At 35.0% G+C, this 17320-nt stretch overlaps 1 protein-coding gene across 1 annotated transcript in view; it reads left to right on the top strand.

Annotated features, from left to right (window-relative positions):
* TNKS (tankyrase) overlaps window positions 1-17320 on the top strand; it is a 170283-nt gene that overhangs the window by 100200 nt on the left and 52763 nt on the right. Inside the window, exons 6-11 of the mRNA XM_054566083.1 lie at window positions 5743-5837; window positions 7324-7390; window positions 7699-7885; window positions 12649-12770; window positions 14200-14291; window positions 14595-14673. Of these exons, the coding sequence (XP_054422058.1) occupies window positions 5743-5837; window positions 7324-7390; window positions 7699-7885; window positions 12649-12770; window positions 14200-14291; window positions 14595-14673 (642 nt within the window). The remainder of the gene's footprint in view (window positions 1-5742; window positions 5838-7323; window positions 7391-7698; window positions 7886-12648; window positions 12771-14199; window positions 14292-14594; window positions 14674-17320) is intronic.

Raw genomic sequence — 17320 nt, 5'->3', positions numbered from 1 at the left:
ATATTTAGAGATACAGCCAACAGAAATTCTGTCTGACACAGTGAGCGTAGGGTATGAAAGATAGGAATCAAGAAAGACTCTCAGATTTTTACCTGAGTAACTAAAAGGATGGAGTTGCCATTAACAGCAATAGAAAATTCTATGGAATAGATTTGGGGGAAATCCTAGGAGCTCAGTTTTGGTCATGGCACACATGAGATGTCTCCTGTATATCCCCGTGGTGATGTCAGGCAGCAAGTTAGATTATGAGACACCGAAGTTCAGCAAAGAAGACTTGAGCTGGAGATAAATTAAGTTGTCAGTATATGAATGCTGTTGAAAGCCCCAGGACTGCATGAGATCGCCACAGGAATGAATATAATAATAAAGAGTTCTAATGACACAGTTCTGGAGTACACCAATGTCAAGAAAATGAGGAGTAGCCAGGAAAGAAGACTGAGGGACCAGCGAGGTAGGTGTCTAGGTGTCCTAGACACTGTGGGGAAAACCTCCAGAAGGACAGAGGGATCAGCTACATCAAATAGTGCTGATAGGTAAAGTAAGAAGAGGACTGACACGTGGACATAAAGACTTATAAGTGTGTAAGATAGTTGATAAGGTAATAAGTAATAATTCATTCGTTGAGCTTTTGCTATGTGATATTCTCTTATATATTCATCTTTAATCCATAAAATAGCCTTTATGGTAGGAATTATAATTCTCCTTTTACAGAGATCAGAAGCCAAGGCTCACAGACATGAAGAAATTAGTCCAAAACCACATATATTAAAATTTTGCAAAGGAAGAATGCAAACCCAAAGCTTAAAAGCCTTTATTCATTTCCTTACATCGTGCTGCCTGGACTGATGCTAAAGTTGCACCCAGTTTTATAACAGGGTTGTCAGTTGTCACTATTTTAGCTGTGCACGTATGTGTAGGATAAGCTACCTTTAATGCTTTACACCTTGCTGCAAATCTGTATCATAAAAGGCATAGGTATGTATGCAGGATTTTTTTTTTTTTAATGGCCTGATTCCAAGAAGAAAACTTTGAATTATGGGTCTTCTTTAAGTAAGGATTCTTTTTTTGTAAACATTCTGCAATATGAAAATATTAGTAATAATATTTTTCTTACAGTAGAATAATATTTAGACAGATTTTTAGATAATAGTTTTTGTATTTGCAATTGTTCCATACTTTATCACTGTTCCTGTTTGACTTTTAAAACATTCCCAATCAAAAACAAAATCTGTTTCAAGAATAAATCTGAGGTGTACAAACTGACAGTGTATAATGATGTCTTAAATGTTGGATTCTTGTGTTCACTAGTTTACAACCACCACAAAATTATCAAATAACATGTGTGAGTATTTTACAAATGGGTGTGCTTTATCTTTTCAAAACTGAAATTATGTTCTGTTAATTATCCTACCATTTAGAAAATTACTTTTATCATTGCTTTGCCACTTGGCAGTTGGGGTGTAAACTTGGCACTATGTGGTAACCATTCATTAAATTTAGTCTGGGCCACATGATGTTAATTGCTTTGCATCAAAAGATAGCATTTGGTGTATATAATGTTTAGTTGTAAATTTTTTCTAGAGGAAAAACTTTTGGGCTCTTAGTAGTATAAGCTTGTTTAAATCATCCTTTGTTCTCAATTTATACTTTTTTCTTTTTTGCTTTCTACCATTTCCTCAAATTTATTGCATGCATTTTACAGATTTTTTATGTGCCTGCTAGTGATACTATTTAGTTTGCATAATTAGCATCCACATTAGAATGACTACTTGGAAAATCTCATCCATATTGTTCTATATTTACTTTCCCTGTGAATTCATCCACTCCCATAGCTCAGCTACCTCTGCTTGATGCTGCTATCAATTTTGCTAACTGACACTGTCATTAACTCTCCCCTAGATTAGTTCCACCATCTTCTGTTCTGTCTTATTGGAATCGGGTTTGCCCTCCCCTCCAACTCATTATCATTAGAGTAACTAGAATGATCTTTCCAAAACTTCAGTCTTAAGTAATTTTCTGCCTTCAAGTCCTTCAGAGGTTTCCCATTGTTCTTAAAATCTCCCCCAATCTCATACTATTATATGCTTAGCCACTGGAATATTTTTAGTTCCTCAGTTACATTATGTCCACTGGGTATTAATATGTGTTCTTCACAGCACCTAGAATAAAGTTTCCCACCCTTTTGCCTCTATGATTATCTTCAAGTCTTCGAGTCTTTCTTCAAATTTATCTAGTCTTCAGGTTTATCTTCAAGTCTTCCCCCAGGGAGCAGTTCTTCTGAGACTCCTCCTGACCACCCGCCTCCGCTTTCTACTAGCTTCTGGAGTCCTGTGGGTCTGTGTCCTCTAGCCTCTCGTGGCATCCTGCACTTCCCTTAGTATTTGTCACATTTAATTGTATTTGTCTCCTTTCTCTGGTTGACTCCTCAGAAATTAGACTTTTGTTTCCTCATCTTTTGTCCTGAATAAAAAATTATTTTATATATATTCGATTTAGGGACTTTATGTTTTTAAGGACTAAGCAAATCCATAATTGCAAAGGATGGAGCCTTCTTATTTACCATGCTATCCCTGGCACTTACCATGGTGCCAGATATGTAGCAGATGCTAAAATTTCTAATGAATACCAGTGATGACCAAATTTGTGTTCAGCCTTCACCTCTCTTGAATTCTAGAACCATTATCACTAGGAAATCCAATAAACCCAAACCTCACATTCGTTCTGTCTGAGCTCCTTTCCTCTCCCTGCCCTTCCCCTTTCTCCCTTCCTCCCCTGTTTCCTTCCTTTCTTTCATTTGTCACTGACATTGAACTAGAACTTCGATATTCCTAACCTGTGTCAGTTATCAGATTCTATCAATTCTGCTTCCTGATAGTTTGTGATGCTCACTCTTCAGCTCCATTTTTTCACGGTTGCTTTATTTCAGGCTTCCTATCATGTTATACCTTGTCAGTTACAGGGCCCTCTCATTTGTTACTTAAATTTCAGCAGTTTAAAAACTAAATAGATTACCATTTTAAAGCATTATAGTCTCAAAGTGATTTTTAAAAATCTAGAAACTAGATTTTTAATTACTGTCCTTCTAAATAAACTGTGATTCATTTATTTAGTAACTTTGTTCAATTTCAAAAATAAGAAATAACGCTATTATTGAATCAACTATATACACATACAATTTTCTAAAGCTACTCTATGAAAAAGGAAAATCTTTTTGTACATCAGCAATGACGATGGCACTTTTTCCATATAATATTAAATGTCAGCTGCGACTTTTAAAAGAGCTCACTGACTTACTGGCCAGTCATCCAAAGCCATCATTGTCTCCGGAGGAAGCTTCCCAGCTGCAGTGGAAAGTCCAATTTTGTCCTGAAAATGGGCCAAGATGGAATAACAGGGACTAGTTTTACTTTCCTTCCTGAAACAATAAAAAAGAAAAGGACAAAATATATGAAACAATGGTTTTCGGAAATTGGACATCAGGCAGTACCTGGCAGTGATCCCTGAGAGAAAGGAATCAAATAAGCTGAGTTTTTTTATTGCTCTTGAGTTGACTGCCTCCTCAACATTTGCAGGCCTTAACTCGGGCAAGGGAAACCCGGGAGGAGCCCAGTGGTCTCCCGATTTGAGAAGATGGGTTCAGAAGCATGAGGAGACCAGGGGCACGAGTCAGTAGGGCGGAGGACCAGGGAAAGGAATGCTGCACAGAGCGCCAAAGGGTCTCTTTACTGACTTCAGCTGAGTACTAACAGAAGAAGCTGCCTCAGGCTGATAGAAGAACCACCCAAAAACGATTAAAGATAGTGATCCTAACAACACACACAGTTTGTAATCGTTTTTGTTGCCACCTGCTAGAGTAGGCAAACCTCATAATTCATTAGATACCTTAAAGTACTCAGAAGGGTAGTGCCTCATTGAAAAAGAAAAATTAGTCCTGCTTAACGAAGTTTAAAAGCAAACTTTGAAAGCAACCTAGTATGTTTGTAATTGGGGACTCTGAAGGAGAGAATGGTGGAATAGAGGGTTGAAGAAGTATTAGAAGAAATAATAACGGAAAGTTTTCCAAATTTGGTGAAAACTAAATAGCAGGTTCAACAAGCTTAGTGAGACAAGAAAGGGAGGAAAAATTAAGAAAACTGTAATAAGGTATATCACAATCACATTGCTTAAAACCAGTAATAAAGTGAATGTATTAAAGCATCCAGAGGGGAAAAAACCACATAACCACACATACAAAGGAACAGAGTTAAGCATGTTGGCAGATGTCTAGTCTGACACAATGCAAGCCAGCAGATAAACCACATCTTTAAAATAGTAAAGGAAGGGCACAAACAGTCCTTGAAAATAACTTGATACACCATGGACATATTATTTGCAGTAACATTTGACATGTGTCTGAAAGTAGAAACTCGGATGGACATGTTGCTTGATGATACACAATTTTTAATCTGTTTTTTATATGGCATTTTACATTTTAAAGGTGCTTTTCTATGGGAGAAAACTTGATTTTCGCTCATTTTTAAGATAGCTAGGGTGGGTGATTTTACACCTGAAGAAGCTAAAATACATAGGTAATACGATTTTCAGTTTCATAAGGTCCAGGAATGTAATCAAGTTTCTTGACTTCCTATTCAGTATTCTTGTAATGAGTCCACCTCATTAGCTGTGTTTTGCTCAAAAAATACTTTTTAAACTTAGAGACAATCAGAATATATAAAATGTGTGGAGTGCTATGCATGCAGTAATAGCTATTACAGTATTTAATATTTCTTTTGTATCTTGAAGTTTGGAGTAGCATGTAAAGAAAATAAATTGAAAATCTTATTAAATCTGAAGGCCCAAATAGAAGACAGGAAAAATGAGGGTGCATAAAAGTCTATTAGGCCCTGTGTAAAAAGATGTCACAGTATTTAAACTTAAAGTAAATGAGCAAAAGTGGAGAAATTGCTGTGGTCATAGAGAAACTTAATTAAATAATGTTATTTCTGATTTTTTCAAAGTTGAGCTTATTTTAATTACTATATTAAATTTCAACAGAAAACGTTTCAATAATTTGATTCAAATTAAAATGTGGCAGAAATTAGCTAGGAAGAAACTTTATATTTTCTTGTATTTATACTGTATGTGGAGTATATAAAATAAAAGAATTAAATACTACCTTGGCATATTTCATTGAATGCAATGCAGCAAATTACTTTTGACCCATTGCTAGCAGCCACGTGGAATGAATATAGTCCATTGTCCTTTTTGTTTCCACTAAAGTTTCTTCAAATAGTTCCTGAGGGAGACTTTTATTAAAGACAATTTTTGAGTAAGTCTTTATGATAGAAATGGGATTGAAGAGTTAGAACTTGAAAGGTGGACAGGATTTAAATAGATCAAGGAAGAATGTTTCCAGTATGAGGGGCATCAGCCCTAACATGTCTTCTCAGAACAGCGAGAGTGGTTCTTGTTGGAAGGAAGGAGAAGTAATGGAGAGAAGTGAGGGTAGGGCTTGATCACCGAAGGCCTTTAAAAACAAGTAAGAGGAACAGGTGGATGATACTGAAATTAGAATTTACTCTGGAAGTAAGTCAATTGTCTCTCATCCAGTTAGGAAATATGAATTTTTGGCACTTCAACTCAGTACTTTTTTTGTGTGTATGTTAACATTCATTGGTTTAAATCTAAACAAATCTAGATGAAATGGTAAAGCAAGAATTATTTACCTGAAGAAGTGAATGTGTTTTCCTTTGGGTTTTCTAGTCTACTCCTTTGCATCTAGCAGCGGGCTACAACAGAGTTCGCATAGTTCAGCTGCTTCTCCAGCATGGTGCTGATGTTCATGCAAAAGACAAAGGGTAGGTGTACTAATTTATTTCCTTTAATGGTTTTGCTCATGGATTGTTATGCTTTGTTTTCACCATCTGTTATGCTAAAGTTGTTGAGCACTAGGCAAAGAAAGTCATATGTCACATTTTTTAGAGCTTGGGTTGCATTTTAAGAATGTTTGCAACTTTGATGTGATTTTCTTTTTGTATACTACTTATTAAGGGTGTTTCTCATAATAAATTCCTTAATTAGTTTAATTTTATTGCAATTCTAATATTTGAAGTTAAAATTTGTTTCTCTCAATTGCGGTTACTATTTTTCAACTCAAGTTGCATTTCAGAAAGACAGATAAAACAAATTGAAAATTCTGATCATCTATTGATATAGTTATGATATTCATCTCTCCTGAAAGGATCATCTCTTATTAATAAACCAAAATCATAAGTATGCAGTATTCTAATTTGGCTTTTTCCTGATGAAATCTTTGATATCTGACCGGGGAAAACCTAACGGTCCTTATGAAGGTTGATGTGACCGGGGGAGGGGACACCAAGAAAGCAGTTATGTCATTTACTTTATGAGTAGGTATATTTTGGAAAACTTTGTACCAGTTCCCCCATCTAGCCTCCAGGGACATAGGAATCAAGTCTGCTGTGCTATGTGATGGGCCGATATTTCTCATTATTCCACCTTAAAATCAAAAAGATAATCTGACCTTACTCTCCAGGTGAAGTAGATTAGTGTTACGCACTTGGAATTGGCAGCATGCAGAGGAGAAGCCCTGGAGGAGGGTTTTCTTTCACTTTGCCCCTTTCCATGTCAGGAAAATAGAAATGAAGAAAGAACTTAGCACCTGAGACAGTTATCAAAGGGGGAATCCATCCATTTCAAACCTCCTCCTTTGCACGCTCTGTTTCTCTCTTGCCTGAGCCAGGTTTTACGCCGCATGTGAGTGGTGTCCCAGTAGTACAGGGGCATGAATGCCTGATGCTCTTGTGCGTCTCTGTGTCCCTGTGCCTGTCTGAAAACAGATGGGTGTCCAATAGGTGAGTCGTCAAGAGAGTACAGCACAAGAGGGTCTTTGACTCATGTAGAATTATACTTCGAAATGCAAGTTACTGTAGTCTGGACATTTCAGTCTTATGCTGGTAATTACTTTGAAAGTCAAACAAAATGGTAGGAATATTTCAGTTCTCTATCAATTAACATTTATTTACTGTAAATACTTCGTATATAAAGCATGCAATTATCAGTTAGCACATGTTCTTCATTTTGCCTAAATGCTCTCCTAATTGGTGTTCTTATCAATATATTTAAGGATTATATACACAAAATACAAGGTAGATACAAAAGGTTAAACATTAACTGTGTTTTGTATCATCTAATTAAATACTTTAAAATATTTTAGTATAATTATATTGGGATTTACTAGGTTTCTGTTTCTTAGCATTTCTTGGATAGATGACTATAAGTCATTTGACATTTCAGTATTTCCGTTTGCCTTTTTTCATTTAGTGGACTTGTGCCTCTTCATAATGCATGTTCATATGGACATTACGAAGTCACAGAACTGCTACTAAAGGTAAAAGAAATAAAAAATGTTGAATTTTATTTGCGTTTTTTAACTTGAGAATTTGCATGTGCTTTTTTTAGTGAATAAGGTTTTTAAAGAGAATTAAACAGTTTTTTAAAGTATTATCATTGCCTTAAAATTTTTAAACATTCAACTTATTTTAAACTATTTTTTTAAAGCTAAAATTAATATAATTAAAACACTTGTTGACATTTGAAAGAGTTGTATCTGACATTTACAGTGAAGTAAATGTCTTCTGGGTTTTATCTGATCCAGGGAAATGATTACTGACCTAAAACTTCTTTTTCTCAACCCAGCATGGAGCCTGTGTTAATGCTATGGACCTCTGGCAGTTCACTCCGCTCCATGAGGCTGCTTCCAAGAACCGTGTCGAAGTCTGCTCTTTGTTACTTAGCCATGGTGCTGATCCTACGCTAGTCAATTGCCATGGGAAAAGCGCTGTGGATATGGCTCCAACTCCTGAGCTCCGGGAGAGATTGACTTGTATGTATTTATATCTTGAAATCGCTGTTGTTTGTTGCAAATTAGAATATATCATTTTTGCTTAGTTACTAGGGCCAGTGTTGTGTCTGACTTGGAAAATATGCTTCCATTCTTGCACATGTACTAGTTTAAAATCCTCATTTCTGATCATATATTTTTCTTCATGATTCTGCAGGAAACTCATACTCATATACTACATATATATTTGTGTTTATTCAAACCTAATTCTAATTCACAAGGTAAAGCCCCTCCTTCCACCTTTTTTAAGGCTGAGGATGAGTCAGTCACTAACCATTTATTGAATACCTACTATGTGCCATACACTGGAAATACAGCAACATAAAACCAGAAAAAATTCTCCGAGCTCATAGAGCTCTTATATTCCTGTGCTGTTGGTTATGAGAGATGATATCTAACATTACTGAGCTTTCACTAGTTCCCAAGCCCTGCAGCATTGCACAGTCATGTTTTCTTTCTTTTGTGTGTTATAGCCCAAGAAAAATCTCTTGCCCAAATTTATATAAGATAAATTTTAAGATTCAGTGGAAGTAATCTAAAATACTCATATATATTATCTATTTATGTATGCATATATTTAAATAAACTTTTTGTTTTAGAATAGTTTTAGATTTATAGAAAAGTTACAAAAATAGTACAGAGGTCTCATATACCTTATACCCAGATTGTGCAATTATTAACTCCTTACATTAATATGGTACATTTTTCACAATTAACAAACCAGTATTGATACATTATTAACTAAAGGCCATACTCTATTCACATTTTCTTAGTTTTTACCAAACATCCATTTTCTTTTCTAGATCTCATTCAGGATACCACATTACATTTACTTGTCATATCAAATATTGAGATATACTTAATTCTATATGTGGGCATTTTCAGGTTTAAGTTGAACTAGGCATTATCTATCTATTTTTTAACTCGTCCTATGGTTGATATTCTCTCTTACATCAGGGGTTCTAAGAATCAGGTAACTCTATTGAAACAACTGAGAAAACCTTTAAACAGTAACTTTAGAAAAAGGGCATAGTCAAAATGATGTTAACATCTTTTAAGTTTAAGCGAATTTTAGACTAGTTGATGGTAAAACAGAAAGAAATCCTTTCAGTTTTGATCGTAAGTGGAAATTTAAACCTATTTATCTGAACAGATGAATCTACTAGATTACAGGCCAGCACAAACCTGGCAGATGTCTCAGCAACGAATCCTCGTAGAAGTGCATTTATTCTCCCTGACACTCAGATGACTCTTGCCATATGTTATCCTGCATTATATAGTTTATTTTTCTCTGTGTATGTCCTATTTTCCCAGAGAAATTTAAATTCTTAGAAAGACCTGAAGTTCAAATTGCATGCTCTTCGCACCTGCACAGAGCCTTGCGTGGCGGTGTGTGTGTCGGGGCCTCTGCCTCCACCTGCCCCCACCTGGCCCCGTGTGTTGTGCACGTGCTCAAGTGCACTGATTTGAGATTAACTTAACTCAAAACTAATTTTTTTTAAATCTGTTTCCCATTACCTTCTTTTAGTTTATACCCTGGGCTCAGCTTAAGCCCTGTGTCACCATTTGACTCTTGTTTTCCCTTTCAGTCATTTTGCAAATTACGACTACTCTTATGAGATTTCGAATTATATTTCATTGGTCTGATCCTACATAAACATTAAGATTTAACCTAAATTTCTATAGTTTTATAAAGGAAGAAATTTTTGAACTTCTCAGTATCTCCTTTATTTTGTTAAACAAGACTCTACCAAGGAATTCTCTAAAGAAAAGGATTTAATAAAACTGGAACTTTTCTAACTCCACTTTTCATCATCATGCCCACTGCTCTATCCTAGGCATTTACAACTGCAGAATTCTTTCTAAGAACATTATGTATTACACAGGTCACAAAAAACAATATTTTCATCAGACCCGTGATTATAGCATTTTCAGCACATACTTTTTTTTCTGTTCTTGTCTGTTTTTTTTTTAATTTGCTGTTTTTATGAAGCCAGATGAACAAGGTAGTTTGGGTTCTGCACATAATTGGAGCTAAAAATTCCTGCAGCTTTCATTCTTGCTTCATACTGCACTTAGAGAAACTTTTAAGACATTTTATAAATATTAAGTTTTCAGGGTTAGTTTGAGTAATTTGCAGTTTTACCAGTTTTTCTTCACTACTTAACTAAGGCTTTAAAAACAAACCTTTCTGTAACCTTTGCATTTAGAAGGACAGTTATATAATTGATAGAATTTTTTTCATACTCTGGGTTTTTTTTTTTTAATCTTGAGTATTTGTTAATTAAATATTTTAAATTTGAAAATCAATTTGAGCAGAAATCTTTACTTTTATTTAAAGAGCAAAGATACAGAATATTTTACTTCTTGTTATTTGAGAAAATATTATGCTGTTTAATTGTATTATTGCTCCATAATTCCTTAATACTGCAGTCTTATTGTTTATGCTTTTCATAAATTTACCCATTTAGTTTTCTCCTGAGCCAACTTTACTGAATTTAAACGAGTAATTTCTTGAGACTAATGGATGAGCAAAGCAAAACCATACTTTTTACTTGAAATCAGTTCTCACTACATCGCCTTCCTTCCCAGTTGTCAGGAGTCTTGCTCCTTACATATGACAGTTTATAATTCTCTCACTTTATTCCTAATTTTATCATAATCTACAGTTTTGTTGTTTGAAATACTGTTTACTTTCATTTGACCTTGATTTGGAGTTTCTGAAGTTTGAAAGTCCTATATTTTGAGGAATTGAGCAGTGATAATGTACCGCTAAACCAGAGGTCATATGAAAAAAAATTCTTTCTTTAAGTCAGCATTCATGCACCAAATACCGAGTACCTAACACACTGTGCAGGCAATCGGCCCGCCATGGCAATAGGGCACGGTGATGCGCCCTAGACAAAAGGCTGGATGTAAGTGCGATGGACCTCACAGGGAGGCTTACCGGGGAGTCCAAACTGAGGCCTTGAACGATGAGCAGTAGTGCGTGCGACACATGTGTCTGCGTCTCTGTGTCTCTTTTTTAAATTTAAGTATGGTTGACATAACAGCATTACATTAGTTTCAGCTGTATAACACATACCTTTTGATGTGATTACCACAGTAAGTCTAGTAACCATCTATCACCATACAAAGTTTATTACAGTATTGTTCATATTTTCCCTATGCTGCACATTACATCCTGTGACTTATTTTATAACAGGAAGTTTGTACCTCTTATTTTTCTTTACCTTTTTCATCCATCCTCCCACAGCCTTCCCTCTGGCAAACATCAGTTTTTCTCAGTATCTATAAATGTGTTTCTGTTTTATTTTGACACATCTTTATCCATTGATTTATTGTTGGACTCAAAGGTTGCTTTTATATCTTGGCTATTTTAAATAATGCTACAGTGAACATAGGGTGCATATATTGTTTCAAATTAGAGTGTTTGTTTTCTTTGAATAAATATACAGAAGAGGAATTGCTGGGTTTATAGTAGTTCTACTTTTAGCTTTTTTGAGGAACCTTTACACTGTTTCCAATAGTGGCTGCATCACTTTACAGTCCCACCAATACTACACAAAGGCTCCTTTCCTCCACGTCCTCGCCAGCACTTGTTATCTGTTAGCTCTTCTGACAGGTATGAGGTTATGATTTGCATTTCCCAGATGATTAATGATGTTGAGCATCTTTTTATATGTCAGCCATCTGTGTGTCTTGGGGAACAGTTTTCAGCTTTTTGTTAATAAGCTGTCATATCAAAATAAAACCAAACTTGTAAAATAGAAATTAAACTATATGTTTTTAATAAATGAAAGTATTGGATTCTGCCCTGGCTGGTGTGGCTCAGTGGATTGAGTGCCGGCCAGTGAACCAAGAGGTTGACGGCTCGGTTCCCAGTCAGGGCACATATCTGGGTTGCGGGCCAGGTCCCCAGTTGGGGGTGCACAAGAGGCAACCACATGTTGATGTTTCTCTCTCACTTTCTCTCCATCCCTTCCCCTCTGTCTTAAAAAAAAGAAAAAACCCTTTCACAAAAAGTTTAAAAATTTTTTTAAAAAGTATTGAATCCTTATTTATGCAATTAACTTAGAAACCCCTTTTTAATAATCTCTTACTTGCTTATACAAAAATAAATAAAATATTAATTGTCCTTTGAAAATTTCCAATTCTGGCACTTTCTCCATAATTCACTTCCATCCTTCTCTGTGTCAAGACATAATCATCATATAATATTTTGGTGAATATTTTTCTAAATGTCTTTTTTATATCATTATTTACATTTAGTTATGGTAGCAATAGTAGTAACAGTACAAAAAAATTGGGTCAGTTTATCCTTCCTCTTTTGCTACTTGAATTTTCATTTAATAGTACACTCTTTTATGTCAGTAAATACAGATTTATCTTTTCTCTTTAAGAGCCACAAAGTATTTCAGTGTGTAAGTGCTCAAAAGTTATTTAACTGGTTTCCATTGGGTAGACAGTTAGGATGTTTGTTTTAAAACTTTCCTGGAGTGAGTATATTTGCATGTATATCTCTATGAACTCTTAACAGTATAAGACAGTCTTATTTCAGAGCATACATAATTCATAATTTTTCATTAACCTATACCCTCAACATTTGCACCTTTCTCATTGTATCGTCATGCTGCTGCTGTTGCTAGAGATGTATAAAGTTAGTCATTTTCGTAATTTATAATTATGTTAATGATTTTATAGGTTTTAAACTTTTGTTATGTCAACCATTATTGTATTAACAGATGAATTTAAAGGTCATTCTTTACTACAAGCAGCCAGAGAAGCAGACCTAGCCAAAGTTAAAAAAACACTTGCCTTGGAAATCATTAATTTCAAACAACCACAGTCTCATGAAACTGCATTGGTAAGATTTTATTGTTAATCCATTCTGTGGGTTTTTAATAGTGGTGTGAGTACAAAATGTGATTTTTATTTTAGAACCTTAAAGTAACAGGTATCTGAAGTGACAGAGATTTCCATTTTAATATTAGTTACATTAATTTTTAAATTTGGTTCAAGAGGCGATCGTTTCCAGCGTGGGAACAGACTTTTGCTCAACCTTAATTTGGGGATTATTTTTACATTTGTTTTTACCCAACCGTATTATAGCAACTCCACCTTTGTGGCCAGTGCTTTCATAAATACAAGATGCGATTTTCTCTATGGAATCATTTTTCTCTATAGAATCATTTTTCTGGTGGTTGCCAGACAAATGCATATTTGTTTTCTAATGAAGATTAAAGTATTTTCAGAGACACTTGCATTATCCTTTGGAGTAATCACATTCAAAGAATTAGTACATTCATTATAGAAAATGGTAAGATTGTGAAATTTTTCATTATTCACGTTTTTCCTTCTAATGTACTTTTAGAAAAATTAGTTTATTTTCATTGTAACTGACCAAGTTAGCTTTCAAGTATAGGGCTGGTTAGATTACTCCTAAATTCAGAGTGTAAACATTTGTGATACTTCTGTCACAGATCTGTAAGTATACTTCAGTGAACATTCTCTTATATACCTGGCACGAAAATAGTCCTACTGTCATCAGTACATGTGGGAACAACATTAAAAGTGTTACGAAACTCAAATCGTCCAACTGCATGTACACCTAAATACATGGCTCTTAAACTGGTGTTCAGATACATTCATGCTACACAGCATTATGCCAGGAGATACTCCAAGTCACAGAATAAAATTGACCTGCTTTCTGGAGTGTTCATTTTATTTATTGTGAATAGCTTTTTACTTTTTAAATTTTAATACAAACATTAATATAAAATGGAGTTGAATATAAAAGTTGTGTAAATATAGGATAAAACAAAATTTCTGAGAATACTTCTCCCCCTAAACTGTCTGGGGTCTCTTACCTCCTTGCCTCTCCCTGGGCATAAAGGCTCATTCTTCTATAGTGCTGGGAGCACTTCTGTGGAGGAGTTTGAGAAATACGATTGTGTGGCTGACAGCTTAATGGAGAATTGAGAAATTTAGTTACAGAAGTTTGTAGCCTGGAAGAGGCAGTATTCTGATACCTACAAGTAAATACAGACTGGATACTTATTTATGGCTAAAGGAAAAGAAAAAAGTTTTGTTAAGTGCTTAACTGGGAGCATAATTTCATCTTTCAAGACTTTGTTTTGTACTCCCAGTGTACTTAGGAGGAATTTTGATCATCTTCATAATGTAAAATGTGTATTTTGAGCTAACAGTGTTCTAAATAGTCAGCATGTGCTCATTCAGAAATCTACTTTTAAATAGAAGTTTTTTTCACAAACTTACTTTTATTTACTTTACAGCACTGTGCTGTGGCCTCCCTCCATCCCAAGCGAAAACAAGTGACAGAATTGTTACTTAGAAAAGGAGCAAATGTTAATGAAAAAAATAAAGAGTAAGTGTAATTGCAGTTGTTCAGTTGTGTTTTGTTTTGTTTTTTAAGATTTTATTTATTTATTTTTAGACGGAGGGGAAGAGAAGGAGAGAAACATCAATGTGTGGTTTCCCCTTGTTCACCGCCTACTGGGGACCTGGCCTGCAACCTAGACATGTGCCCTGACTGAGAATCAAACTGGCGACCCTTTGGTTTGCAGGCCGGCACTCAATCCACTGAGCTACACCAGCCAGGGCAGTTGTTCAGTTCTTACAGGGGGAAACACAATAAAAGTTAGTAAACCACCTTTTCTTCTCTCCATAGTTTCATGACTCCTCTGCATGTTGCAGCAGAAAGAGCTCACAATGATGTCATGGAAGTTCTACACAAGCATGGAGCAAAGGTAAGGCGCACCCCTCAAACGAAGTGCCGGGCTTGGCATTAGGGAGCTAGCTGCTCTGAAGACTGGTAATTTCAGGAAAGTCAGAGAAAATAATTTTATAAAGGACTGTTAACATGTGTTTGAATTCATTGATTCTCCTTTAAGGCTGATTTAAATCTTGTTACTAGAAAAAATAATTACCTTTGTTTCATTATAATTTAGTATCATTCTTCTATAAAGCAATAAAATGTAACTACAGTATTATCATTTGAAATACATTTCAGCTTTGCATTATTTTCCATTAATAGTGGAATTGATTTTTTTTTTTTTTTTTTTTTTAGTTAATACCAGTGATAGTTTATCAGAAAATAATTTAGGTAAATGATAGCCAAAATACTGCTATTTATTTTAACAAGCATCTGTATTTCTTAAAACTGATAATGATGATGTTTTCAAATAACCTCAATACTGAAAAGTTTTAATTTGTTAAAAGAGTAATCTTTATTTAAGAATAAAGAAATTGCCCTAGCTGTTGTGGCTTAGTGGATTGAGCGCTGGCCAGCAAATCAAAGGGTTGTTAGTTCGATTCCTAATGTGGGTCACATGGCTGGGTTGCAGGCCAGGTCCCCAGCAGGGGGTGTGCAAAATGCAACCCACACATTGATGTTTCTCTCCCTCTCTTTATCCACCTCTTCCCCCTCTCTAAAAATAAGTAAATAAAATCTTTAAAAAGAATAAAGAAATTAAGATCAGTCGATAGTTAATGTGCAGAGATATGCTGGCAACCTCATCAGGTCCATGTGTCCGCCTGTCGGAGCCGTGTCCCAGTCCGAGGTGTTTCCTAAGGAAGAACGGGAGCCTGAGTAGGAGGGGATTGGTGTGAAAAACTCACTCACCTGTTCACTCTCAGCGTGCTGTGACGCCCTGCACTTTACGTGTGTCCCATCAGGAGATTTATGGGTGGTATCCTAAACAGTACAATAGGACCTTTATTAATCCCAGTGTTGTTGATAAGAGAGAATGGCTGCAACAGTCCTATAGCATAAAGAGGTTGTCTGGCTATTTCATGAATTAATATTTTCAGGAATCGTCATAGTGGTGTTCTTTTTTTAATGAAAATAAGAGAGTTCAAAATTTGCTGATAGTTGTTGGATGACAAATGACTATTACTTGTATGTAGGTACTTTTTTAAAAAACAAAACACAATCAGACCCTTAAATGTAAAAGTTACATATTTTAAAGTAAATGAGAAAGTAACTGACTTTTAAAAGAAACTTTTAAAAATGAAGAGGATATTTTGAAAATAGATTTTTAGAAAATGTCCACTGTCTTTTTTATTTTGTTGCCCCCAAAATGATATAAATATATTACCAGCTCTCCTAGCTATATAATGAAAAAACTTAAAAACAAGTTTCTAAAGTGTTTTAAAAGTCTTTCTTAATTTGTGTTTAGATGGTTTTTACACCTATTAAAAACATTTTAATACAGCGTCTCCTTATGAGTTAAGAACATCAAGAAAGATGCAATTTTCGTAGCAGAATGTCAATTCAAACCTTAGCATAAATTAATAAATTACATTAAAAAATAAGCAATGTGATTTAGAAGGCATTGCTCACAAGGTACTTTGTCCAGTGACTCTGCATATCTGTGTGGAATCTTTTTAGCCACTGGGACCAACTAAAAATTAACTTCGAATCAGACCCTCAAATCTCCATCACAACTTTTATAAGACTTTTCAGTTTTAATTGAGCCAAAAGGTATTGTGTACCATTAGTAATTAAAATATTTTTTAAAATTTTAATTGTTTTATCTCTTTCCTGTCCTTAGTAATTTCTCTTTTTATATAAGCTTTATACATATTTATTATGTATTAGAAGAACTCTGCTTGGTTGTAATTTATACATGAGCACATGTATATTGCATGTTCTTAAAACATTTTCATTCATGAGGTACATGATCCAAAAATGTGGATACCCTCGCTTTAAAAAGACAACTGTTTTTAATTAAAAAATCAGGATGAGCTGGAATGAAAGGAAACAGAGTTTCACAGATTTATTACCTGTTTTGATGGTACTATACTACATTGTTATAGAGATAGAATCTCGTTGCTTTTCAAGAAAGAAAAACTAAGTGGGCTTTCTGCTGCACTTAGGAACATCACATGTTTATCACTGACCTGTTTTTTAAAATACATTATGGCACCCTGGCTGGTGCGGCTCAGTGGATTGAGCATCAGCCTATCAATGGAAAGGCCACTGGTTCAGTTCCTGGTCAGGGCACATGCCCGGGTTGCGAGCCAGGCAGCCAGTTGATGTTTCTTCCACACATCGATGTTTCCCTCCCTTTCTTTCTCCCTCCTTCCTCTCTCTCTAAAAATAAATAAATAAAATCTTTGAAAATACTAATAATAAAATACCTATGTCATTTATAATGTTCTTAAAAAAACATGAACAATGGTTGTCATTTTAGGAAAATATCTATTTGTTGTCGCCCATGAGTCATTTTATTTCATGAAGTTTCAGTGACAAATAACATTATTTTATAACTTGTCCTAGTCAGCATTACTCTAGGTCTGTGGTTCTCAATCTTTGTCTGCCTTTCATGTTTCATGTTCATAACGCATTCTCATCAGTAGTGTCAAAATTCATCAGGAGGACATGTATACTTT

This window comes from Pteronotus mesoamericanus, unplaced genomic scaffold (assembly GCF_021234165.1).
Source record: "Pteronotus mesoamericanus isolate MK-2021 breed Mesoamerican mustached bat unplaced genomic scaffold, CSHL_Meso_final contig_169, whole genome shotgun sequence".
NCBI classification, from domain to species: Eukaryota; Metazoa; Chordata; class Mammalia; order Chiroptera; family Mormoopidae; genus Pteronotus; species Pteronotus mesoamericanus.
This window is presented reverse-complemented; position numbering and strand designations above follow the sequence as displayed.